The sequence below is a fragment of the Equus przewalskii genome, chromosome 10, assembly GCF_037783145.1.
Source record: "Equus przewalskii isolate Varuska chromosome 10, EquPr2, whole genome shotgun sequence".
Lineage (NCBI taxonomy): Eukaryota > Metazoa > Chordata > Mammalia > Perissodactyla > Equidae > Equus > Equus przewalskii.
Genome location: NC_091840.1, coordinates 23734404 through 23747017, shown reverse-complemented (window position 1 = coordinate 23747017; position 12614 = coordinate 23734404). Strand labels below are relative to the sequence as shown.

The 12614-nt window shown below is 36.7% G+C and overlaps 1 protein-coding gene across 2 annotated transcripts in view; it reads right to left on the bottom strand.

The window, feature by feature from the left end:
• The window catches only part of NPEPPS (aminopeptidase puromycin sensitive), a 91771-nt gene that overhangs the window by 75188 nt on the left and 3969 nt on the right, over nt 1-12614 (bottom strand). For both annotated transcript variants that reach the window (XM_070560531.1, XM_070560529.1), the window contains one exon: nt 3098-3182. In XM_070560531.1, the coding sequence (XP_070416632.1) occupies nt 3098-3182 (85 nt within the window). The remainder of the gene's footprint in view (nt 1-3097; nt 3183-12614) is intronic.

Below are 12614 nucleotides of genomic sequence, written 5' to 3'. Positions count from 1 at the left end.
CAATGGTAACTTTAGTTTGAAGCCCCTACCCTATATCATTATTTGTATAACTAAAGTTATACTCAAATTCCTTTCATTTGAAATTTCCTTATGAAATTCTATATTATATTTCAATACATTTGTATTAGAATTGGATATTTTCCCTTCTCTTTCAATTTTCCTGATTTGAGGGCTAGCACTTAATTAGTACGTATGTATTTTCAAAATGACACCCACAACTCTACTGAAAAGAGATGGTGGTTTATCAATGTTATTGCTAATCCATACATAATTGTATGGCACAATATATATTATTAATAGTTGGATAAAGGCTTATGACCAAGTGTGAGGAACCATTCCTTTTTTCCAAGTTAATAGTTTTTGCTTGAAATTATTAATTTTAGGCAATATTTCTGACTTAGCTGTTTTATCCTTTCATTAAACACACATACACATGCACTGAAAAATACAATCCTACTTCAAGAATAAATGTGTTAAAATTTACATGCCTTATATGGATAAACCAAAGTGATGCTGGTGGATCTGAACTATATTAGAACTTTGTATGAAATACTATGTCACCGAAGGAAAAATTTTTTCTTACACAGCTAATTCTACAAACATATACCTGACAGAGTACACTAAGGGAAAAGTTGGTACAAAACTTTCAAGTCATCATTCTCTTTGTGGTTATGCCCAAACCATCTATTAATGATAAATTAAAAGACTCTTTACCTGTCAGGACCTGAGTTCAGGCACTCAAAAATTTCGTATTTCTCTTGCAGAAGCTGATGACAATACTAATCCCTGCACTGTGTAGGGAGGTGCATTCCTTGCACTCGCTTAAGTGCTAATGATTTCACCAACCCTTGAAGTGCAGAACAGTAAAAAAAAACAGTTTTCAGCTCTTTTTCTTACTAACTTCTCATTTTTAAAATATTACAAAGATCTCAAATAGGCTTTAAAATAAATTATTTCTGTTTAAAAGGCAGTGCATTAGTTTAAAGAGACACATGCCAATAGGTCTTTCCGGGTTACTGTACAAGATGGCCTTTTTCATCAATTAAAAACTTACATAAAGAAGCAACAAGTTTATGCCTTCAAATAATTTTCTGATTCTACCTTATAGCACCAAGATTTAATGACTACAGATATGTAAATCAGCCTTGCAGAAGACAATCACAATCTAGAAGGTTCTAGATGAGATTAGCTGGGTTAAAAAATGGTATCTTTCCTATTGACTCCTGCCACCAGCATAGAGCCCTGGAAGGAGCTGGCAGTCAAATTTGCAACTAGTTTCGAAAGAAATAACATGCTATACTCTTCCATAAGGTAAAAATCAAGAAACGCTACTATGTTCAAGGGCAAAATTAAGCTATGTATATATCTGAAAGGCCAAATCTATCCAAAGTGATCCCTGTTTCTGAAACTTTAAAATACCAAATTAATACAACTTCCTATTCTCGTATACTCTAAAATTAAATGGGCTTATACATGACTCCAGGTTTTTCCTATTGCTGTAGGAGAAATGAGTTGAGAAACGTACCTTAGTTAGTCCTGCATAAGATATTTTATGTAACAAAAATTGTAATGTTTTATCTGAATCTCTACCCAAATCCTCTTCACTTCCTATAAGTTTTCATTTCTCTTCTGATCCTCTTAGTGAGAACACTAACGCTGCTTCCTTGAGATTCAGACCATTATGAGCTTTGTCCTATTCAGTCATCTATATTCAAAACATTTCAGTTCTCTGAATTCTTTCCTGACATTTTAGTCCAGGAAGATAAAAACAAACCTAAGCTGAAACCAAGCCCGCCGGAGACTGCGCATTTATTTTACCTATCTATACTGGCTACCCTTTAAAAACCCTACATTGGAATTAAATGTTCTCTACCTACAACAAAGAAAGCTTGCCTTGATGTGCTTGGCTAAGGTACTTCCATTTTTCTTCACAGTTAAAGAAATTAAATAATCTCTCTTTCATTTACCAAACTCTTTTTTTTAAGTGGGCACTCATCCAAAGTCCATTTGAAGGATCTGTTCCTCTAACTTAAAATCACAGCAGTTTGATCTCATTTACAATCTACTGAACCAGAGTACTTCTTGGCAATAATATGCTCAACTGCTATTAACTTTTTTTTGTCTTACTATAGACAAGATAATTTAAGAAAAATTCATGAAATAAATATTGCCAGGCCTTAAAGTGTTACTTGTATGTTCTTCTTAGTATAATATAAAGGAGAGAGGAAATAGAAACACAAAATGTAAATAAAAGGCCAAGTTTCTAACTTATTTTATATCAAATGAGAAGACTTTCTGAGAGGAAGTCTCAGAGTAGTATAGACAAACCAATAAACCATTTTGACAAGGAATGTCAAGATGAAGTCAAAAGTAAAAAGCAAAGCAGCTCCAATATTAATACACTTGTGAGTTTATGACAAACTTGATAACTTTTAAAAATGCAGCTTATGTGGGAACAAAATTTCAGGCCAAAACTGGTTACTCAATTTAATCCTTATTGTAATTACAAGGTCTAAAACAGTCCTCATTTTAAAAATGCTAACTGAGTTCCCACACATTCTATACCATGTTTCTCTTTCACATATTCTTCTCCTGTAACTAACTCCATCATCTAGCTTCTAACCTTTGTATTCCATCTCACAAAGCAAATATTTTTCTCCCAATTATGAGTAAGATTATCTTAATTTTAACTTATAGTTCAAGAGGGGGGAAAAAAGCTTTCAGAAAACCACATATGAACTAAGCCCTCTTGATGAACCTTTTGTGTTCAAAGTACTTAATTTTTAAAATAACTCTTCAGCTTTGTATGCGTGGTATTACGTTCATTTTACACTTATGAAAATGTGATCTGCCTAAGGTCACAAAATAAGTTAATGTTTGAAGTAGAATTAAAATTGTGACATTTCCTTTATTTCACAGTATCGTCAGATTACACTATGCAAATATTTCCCATGAAAATCTAAAGAATTTTCCTATTTCTAAAGTAACATTGATATCTTAACCTGAAAATGTATGTATTACACACACACAAAAGCATGCACAAATACATATCATACAGACATAGAGACAGCAAATTAAAATGGAAAACAGTTCTTACCTTCATCTCCCTCTGGTGCATATGAAGCTGTAATAATGTCAATATCAGCACAATTCATCACAATCTGATTGGTTGCCTGCCTGACCTAAGGGGAAACGAAAGACCAGCAGTGTAAGAAATAGCCTAGATTAATAATATGTACATCTTCATCTTGGCCTGATGTATGTCACAGGCATACACATAATTTTTTTTTAACTCAGATATCACTAAAACCTAGACTGAGTATTTATGCATCAATGGTAGAAATAAATGAGTAGTTTTAAGTAATCCAAAGCAACTCACATTTTCCAAATTACATTAAAAGCAATAATAAATACTTAAGTATTTCACAGAATTTAAACATCTGAACAATGAGCTAAATAAAAGTAATTTTTTCCACTTAAATCTTGATATGAAACAACTTAATTAAAATTTTTCTGAAATTAAAAAAATTTTAGGGGCTGGCCCCATGGCAGAGTGGTTAAGATCACACGCTACGCTTCAGCAGCCCAGGGTCTCACCAGTTAGGATCCTGGTGCGGACATGGCACCGCTCACCGAGCCATGCTGAGGTCCCACACAGGGACAACCAGAAGGACCTACAACTAGAACATACCACTATGTAGTGGGGGGCTTTGGGGAGAAGAAGAAAAAGAAAAAAAAAATTGGCAACAGATGTTAGCTCAGGTAGCCAATCTTAAAAAAAAAAAAAAAAAAAATTTTAAAATTAGGAAACATTTCTTATATGTTGCAATTAATCATGTATCTTCACCTGCACATCAAATCCATCAATGAGGCCTTCTGTAAGGATAGAGGAAGAAAGCTAATATATCATAAACTATCTCAAAACTTCATAAAACACTCTAAATTTTTTTCTTTTCCCAAAGAAACATTTCAGATGTAAAAGACACTAATGATTCACCATCAAGATTAAATAAACTTAAGACTTTTGTCTTACTTGCTTCAGATCTGCACCCCCCCGCCCCCCCCCCCCAAATTTAGATATAACGAAATCCCCTTCTCCTCTTCCTCATTCCCTAGAGACAATCCTATCCTAAGGCTAATGTATATCTTTCTCATGTATGTTTAGTACTTTTGCTACATATATAGAGATCAGCAAACAATGTTTTTAACTTTACACAAATGGTATCAAAGTGTATGTAACTTTTGCAACCTGCTTTTTTCATTTAACATTGTTTCTGAGATGGGTAAATGCTAATAGACGTAGATCTAATTCATTAATTTTAACTCCTGCACAGTATAAACCACAGCTATTTATCCAATTCCTTCCTGAAGGAAGTTAGGTTATTTCCACTTTTTTGTTACTTAAACTAGTACTGTATGCATCTGAAACTAATAGGATATTGTATGTCAACTATATTTCAATTTAAATAAATAAATAAACAAAATAGCACCATAATAAACATCCGGTCCATGTTTTCTGTGCACACATTTTCTTTACCACGAATTGCCAAATTATTCTCCAGAGAAGTTCAAATTGACATTTCCACGAGCTAAGAATAAAGAAATCCCACTTTCAGCATCCTCCAAAAAACTTCAAAATTTTTGACAATCTGAGAGGTACTAAATGGTATTCCACAGTTTTTTAATTAGAATTTCTCTGACTACTAGTAACACTGGTTACTAAGCATCTTTTTCCTTTTCTGTCTTTTCTTTTCTTTCTTTATTTTATTTATTTATTTACTTTTTGGCCATTAAGTTTTTCCTCTGCAAATTGCTTCTTCATAATCCTTGCCCATTTTTCAGTTTGGTTGTAACCTTGTTCTTATATATTTGTTGCATTAAACAAAACTTCAAATTCATTTTCAGATATCTGAATGGTCTAAATCTAAAATAACAAAAATACAGATGCCCTAAATCACAAACAAATGCCTACAGGGGCCAGCAAAGTAGGTGCGTGCAGTAGGCCAGGTGGAGGCTATGTATAACCCCATAAAGGAAGGGTGAAGTAGCCATTTCTTGGAGCCAACTAATTATTGCTATACTGAAAAGCAGACTGAGTGCTGACAAATCTTCCAATTAAAAAAAAAAAAGCCACAAACTCAGATTTCATGTGCAATCTCCCAATTTTTTTGTTTTTGTTTTTTTGAGGAAGATTAGCCCCGAGCTAACATCTGCTGCCAATCCTCCTCTTTTTGCTGAGAAACACTGGCCCTGAGCTAACATCTGTGCCCATCTTCCTCTACTTTATATGTGGGACACCTACCACAGCATGGCTTGTCAAGCGGTGCCATGTCTGCACCCGGGATCCAAACCAGCGAACCCCAGGCTGCCAAAGGGAAACGTGCACGCTTCACCGCTGCACCACCAGGCTGGCTCTAACCCCAATTTTTAAGCAAGGCAACTAATTCAAAATTTTCAAAAACACTGTGTAGACCAAACAAAACCCATGCAAAAGTCAATAGTGCCTTGAAATCACTGAACAGACCACAGAACTAGGTAAGGACACAGGATTAATAAAATATCTGTATGAAAAAGCAATACCTAGGAGTAATCATCTTATTAATAACCAATACATAGGGCCAGCCCCATGGCTGAGTGGTTAAGTTCGCATGCTCTGCTTCAGCAGCCCAGGGTTTCGCCAGTTTGAATCCTGGGCGTGGACATAGCACTGTTCATCAAGCCATGCTGAGGTGGCGTCCCACTTGCCACAACTAGAGGGACCCACAACTAAAAATACATAACTATTTATGGGGGGCTTTGGGAGAAAAAGGGAAAATAAAAAAATCTTTAAAAAAAATAACCAATACATAAACGTGATTAAAATTTAAACTAAAATTACTTGACCTAAATTACAGATAGCATGTTATTAAGCCTGTAACAAACTATCAAAATCTCTAACACACAAAGTGAAACTATTTTGGCTCATTAAAAAAGAATCCGGGGCTGGCCCTGTGGCTGAGCGGTTAAGTTCGCGTGCTCCGCTGCAGGTGGCCCAGTGTTTCGTTGGTTCGAATCCTGGGCGCGGACATGGCACTGCTCATCAAACCACGCTGAGGCAGCATCCCACATGCCACAACTAGAAGGACCCACAACGAAGAAGATACATTTATGTACTGGGGGCTTTGGGGAGAAAAAGGAAAAAAAATAAAATCTTTTTAAAAAAAAGAAATATCTTTTTTAAAAAAATCCTTCTCATAAATCTTCCTGTTTCTAAACAAAAATGTGATGTAATGAACAGTATTTTTATTTTGTAAGTGATAATATTCCTTCACATTATTTCACCAGAACATAACTATATAGCACCAAAAGTTGTATGTCCCAACTGGCCATTTAGAGCATTACCTCTGAACAACAAGGAAAAAAAACTCTCTGCCTATTCATAAACTGACTTAAAAAATTCAGAAATACAGAGAAATGAATCACTTACTGGGGTGTGCTCCAAAGGCTAACATGAATAAAAACCTTCCAGAGTTTGAAGTTTATGCCAACAGAATAGTAACAGTGGTTTAGTTACGGGTCTTAATCGTTATCTAGGCAACCATATTTTCATCCATCAACAACTACAATGAATTTAATGGTAGCCAAGTAGTTAATCTGCCAATGTCAAGATACCTATACAACACTACTCATGCCAAATGACACTTATCTCACTATCATTGTTAACATTCTAAGGGAAAGTGCTTACTTTGGAAAGACATAGTGCACAATATCCAGTACACTATACAACATCCAGGACATGTACAATACAAATACATTCCAATTCCTCCTGTGTTTAAGGAAAAACCACCTGTTTATAACAGAGAATTAAACTGCTGGTTGAATAGCTATTAATTTTGTTTTGTTTTGTTTTCAGAATACTACCATTTCTGGAAGAGTGGGAGAGAAGAACCAAAGGAACAAAAATACTTAATAATAGAACTCCACTCAAATTTTAAAAATCAGACAGTATATTCTGGCTCATATTAGAGATGCATTTTAAACAACAGTATAATCCATAAAAGTGTTTTTTTAGAACTTAGTGCCTGATACACAGGAATCACTTAATAGATGTTATTATTAAGACACACACAAGAGACCGACAGTAAACGTGCTCTAATCATAAGGATGTTACTCTGAATATCACCTAATAGCATTCACCTAACAGTTTATAAAGTGCCTTATCAGTTATAAAATTTAAGAACTATATGCTGTATTATATAGCATTTTGGCTATCAGCATATATGTACTACAAGGAAGGTAATTTAATCCGTGTGGACTGAAGCATATGCTTAACTGCTTGACTATCATATTCTAACACTGCTCTTTTCTGATGCTTTCTCAACAATAACACTGACCTGATGATTCACTATGTGATTTCTCACATATTAACATCACCATGTTATAGTGAATATTACCTGTGGGTTCCACTATCAAAATAAGGCTATAATTCAAAGGAATTTCAGAATTAAGATCTTCAGTTTCTAAGCTTAAAACAGAAACAAAATGTTAAAGGTAGCATATAAACTATGTTGAGAACAAGCTTGTTTTCAGCTCTTCCATTTGATACTATTAAAGAATGGAATGTTAGTGTATCCTTTCTTTGTTTCAAACCCAGGGCAAAGTCTTCTCGGAGTCCCATAAACTGCACTTCAACTAAGCCAAACGCTAAGTAATGGCTCTACTGAAGAGGCAGCTTGACCAGTGGTAACAATTTTACAATGGAAGTTTCCTTTGAGCTAGGAAGGCAGCAATCCGACACAATTTTCTTCCTGAATGAGTCTTTACTACAATCACTCAGGAATACACCTTACATGTATTCCTGACTTAAGACTTAAGAGGTGTTTTTCTGATTGCCAAAGTCATGAGATTTTAGCAAAAGGAAATTTCCAGTGTGACAATTTTAAATACCAGTCAGTCTAAAGCCTGAGTCACTTTGCCTAACAAGCAACTTCATCATTAAAATTTTGTAATAATCATTGCCTTTGTGTAATAGGGCTATAATTTCTAAAGACAATAAGGAGTAAATAGTAAACACAAAGTGATCCAACTTTTCTAACAAAAGAAACACTGAAAAGAGCAAGGTACAGAAAGTCAAACAAAATAAGTACCATTAATGCAAAAACTTTAAACAGACAGAACATTGCTATTTATTGTTCGTGGCTACTTACATATGCAATAAAACTTTAAAACTATATATAGGAATAATATTCACCTATCTAAAGAGAGACATTACCTCTGGGAGTGGGGGTGGGAAGAGATGGAAATGGGCTTTAGTGTTACCTGTGACATTTTGTTTCCCAAAAAATATCAGGCACAGTCTGAAGCAAATGGGGCAAAACATGACTATCTACTAAATGTTACTATCTGCTAAGCGGTGGGTTACTTTTCTGTATTTCTAAAATACTTCCTAATTTAAAATAAAATTTTAAAGCGATTACGAGTGCCAAATAAACTAACTACATACTCGTATGGTGTTCAAAAGGGAATCTCCAAGATCTAGAGAACTAACCTCAGTTACAACAAAACAGCTATCAGAAGACTCAGTCCTTTGCCACTGACTCACATACAGATTAGAATAAATTTACTTGACAATAAGAACAGGCTCATTTATGTAGCAAAGTTCACAGAAGTTTTATAGATAACTTACTACTCAACACCACATTTATCCAGATTGGACTGGACAATATCAATTATTTAAAACCAGGAAGTTAAAAAAAAAAAAAAAAAAAAAAACCTGTATGAAAAGCCAGAATGGATGATACAAAGTCCATACAATAAAGCTCATACCCTTCAATCAAAAGAGAATCCATCAAACCCTCACTTACAAATTTCTTTTTAACTTCAAACAAGCTTGTTTATCTGGTTACATAGACCTCTTCAGATCAAGTTTGGTAAAACCAAAGAGGCAAGAAATTGCACAATAGGCAGCAACAAGGCACAATAAACAGCAAGAAGTAATAACCTGAGTGAGGAAAATAAATTTTACAGAACAGATATGAAACTAATAAATTATATAGTATATAGTTTTACCTAGTACATAGGTTATCTATGGTTATAAGCATCAATGACAGATGTTCAGAATAATGTCCAGTATTTTAAAAAAGAAGAAGAAAAGAAATAAACCAAGATTATGAGGAATTATAGAGCTTAAAAAGATAATATATTTTAGGAATATTTCCATCCAAATCAGTAAATATATTTTAAACTCTAAGTGCCTCAAAGGGTAAGCATCACTTATCTGGAAAATTCGCTGCAAAATTCATTGCAAGAGATTAGATAAAGCTTAACATATAAAAGTTTCTTATATTTAAGAGTTTTCTCATAGATATTTCAAGAAACAGAATAGAAAATCTGAACAGGGGCTGGTCCCGTGGCCGAGTGGTTAAGTTCACGTGCTCTGCTGCAGGCGGCCCAGTGTTTCGTTGGTTCGAATCCTGGGCACGGACGTGGCACTGCTCATCAAACCAGGCTGAGGCAACATCCCACATGCCACAACTAGAAGGACCCACAACGAAGAATATACAACTATGTACCGGGGGGCTTTGGGGAGAAAAAGGAAAAAATAAAATGAAAAAAAAAATCTGAACAAATTGAATTCCTTATCACCAGTCTTTCCATTTAATTTCATAAGAACATTTAGTGATCTAGCACAATGCTGGACAAATTATTAACTTTATCACTTTTTTAAAGTAATAAAAAACTACCAAAATGACTGCATAGAAAATATGCAAAATCTGGGCAGAAAATTCCATTAACACGGGGTTGACAATAACATTCATTTGGGCGCCAAGGTTTGGCCTGCCAAACAAACTACTATATCTGTAACTCTCCTCTAAGTGCCAATTTAGTCATCACCAATGTGAATATTTTGTTAGCGAAGGCCAAGGATTGTCTAATATATCCTGACTTCTCGCTTTGAAGGATGAAGTTAATTTCTCTGGCACAGGTAAAATATTTCCATAAGAAAAAGCCCAATTACTGTATAATCCACTATGCACTCATAACCAGGAACTGTAGTCACTCATAAATTTGTAATCTATTTTTTAATTAATCATCTACAAAACAAGGGAGTCAGAATAGCTACAAAAATTTGTTGCTCTCAAATCTCCTAATGTAAAGGGAGGGGAAAGGGAATGTCCCATTTCTCTAGGCCCATGATAACATATTTTCAAAACCTGCTGAATCAGACCACACTCACTTATGTAAAAGACAATTACTTTTTAAATCAGTGCACATTGACTAATTTCTTCACCTTCTCAGGAGTCCACACCCAGGTCAGGTTAAAAATCCACTAAGTTTCTAATATGTAACCTGTACAAATACTCTAGGCTTATCATAAAATTTTGCAACTAAAGCAAGCAAGCAACTCGCATACTTTGTGTAATGTGATTCCAACTGTTAGGAAACTGACCCAATACCAGTTATAAATCTAGGTTTCTAGAGAAATAATTTTGTCCACATTTTTAGATTTCCACAATAAGATACGACCTAATGCCACAATTTAAACTTATTGCTCCAATCCATGGATTCCAAAAACATTACTATATGCTTTTTACTACTAATGTTAACTTTTTACTAATGTTAACTCCTTTTTGCACTTCCAAAGGTGGCAGTGGGTACAATCAAAAAGTCCAATTATCCTTTAATGAAACCTGTTAGAATTCACTACCTTGTCATCTTTCATTTGTGTTGCCACCTATCCTGAAAAGAATTTCTGAAAAGAAATAGTTTGAAAAGTTAACGTTACTAAAAAGATTCATTTTTTCCTTGTATCAAATTTATAAGTCCCTGCTAATATCTAGTATATTACCATGTGTTCCCCAATGGCCCAAACCAGTCTTCCACATATTTCTCCTCCCTTTGGAAAAGCAAGTAAAAAAGGGGTAAGGAGAAGCATGTCACTGCTTGTTGTTCTATCCTAACACTTAAATAAAACTGTCACTTCCTAATAAAATCATTTAAAAATCTTCATTGGCAATTTTTTTCTGAAAATCTTCCCTAAATATGCAACCTCTGCAAATTATGAACTCATTAAGTCAATGAATAGGGTAAAGAAACAAATGATTTTTTTAATGTTAGTCTTTTCACATAACACGAATTCATTCATCACTAGGTCCTTCTTCCTGCAGGTTTGCCAAGTCACAAGACACACTACTGTTTACAATCCCTCCCATCTGCCCCCTGCCAATATATACCAAACACTCTAGTCTCTTGGCTTAAACAAACACAGTCTCCCAAATAACCCTCTGAAATACTAATTCAGACCCAAAATGTACTCATTCTGATTCACATTCTTAATGGAAAATTTTTAAATCATCTGACTTTCACAGGAATAAATTTTGCCTTTTGATGCAGCCAGACCCCAGAGCCCTCATGCTTTCACACAAGCGCCCCAAATCTGACCGTATACTTCTTAATTCTACACTTTTAGCCACATTTTCAATCTGAGTACGTACTTGGCTTTCAAAGACAACTGCCAACTTTCAATTTATTGGAACACTGGTTTACATTTCTTTCATTTCACTGCTACATACACCCTGTTCTTTAAGGTTGAGGCCTATTGATTTTCCCCCTGTCTGCAGCAGGAAAAGAAATGAAACAAAATATATTTACCATCATTCTTTTTAAAGATAACTATTAAACAGTTCCCATTTTTCATTATAGATGTCATATAATACATCACGTAACATGGTATCACAAATGTCTATTGTTCGGGACCTTTGTAGGGCATTAAGACTAATGGTCTCCAAAATCAAACAATACTTTCGAAAATGCTGGGGCGGGGGGGAGAAGCATGATTCACCAAAAACTGCAATGAAGAGTAATGGAATATTTTCACCAGTGGTATGCTAAAACTAATAGCTTCTTTCGGAGGAGGGTACTGCTAAGCAACCATCGCTGTAGCAATAAATCCACCTGCTTCAAAGGCTGCAAAGCTAGTAAGATGGGAGGAAAAGCGGCGATGGGGTCCTCCTTCAGCTTCTCTAGAGGTTAGGAGAGAACAAAGTCACTGCTGCACTGTCACTTGAGGGGAAGGGGGAAGGGGGCGGATCATCTTGGAAACCCAGCCCCCGGGTCGTAGCAGGCGGGGAGAACTCAGCAACGCTGCCTGGGATTAGCGTTCTCCGTCTCACTCTCTCCCCCCCTTCTAGAATCTCCCCTCCTCGCTAACGCGCGGCGGCTGAGTCCCCGATGACCGCCCCTTCCAACGCGTCCTCCGTGGGGCGTAGGGAGAACCGGAGAAAAGAACTGAGTCAGGAGGTGGAGGCAGAGCGTGGCCTCCGGCGCCCCCCGGGCCTCCCCCATCACCCTCCCCCTCTCCCAGAGCCCCACCAGGCCCGGAAGGGCCGGGGGCGCCCACCCAGGTGTGCGCGCCCCGGAAGGGCACGGAAGGGCCCGCCAGCGCCCGCGGCGCTCCCCGCAGCGCGGCCCGGGCCCGGCCCAGCCCAGCGGGCAGAGCCCCGGCCCGGCCGCCCCGCAGCCGCCCCGAGGGGCGCGCCCGGGCCCGCGCGGGCCTCCCTAGCCCCCGGCCCGCAGCGCCCAGGCCCGCCCGCCCTCCCGGCCGGGCCCCCAGCCCAGCCCGCGGGCGCGGCCTA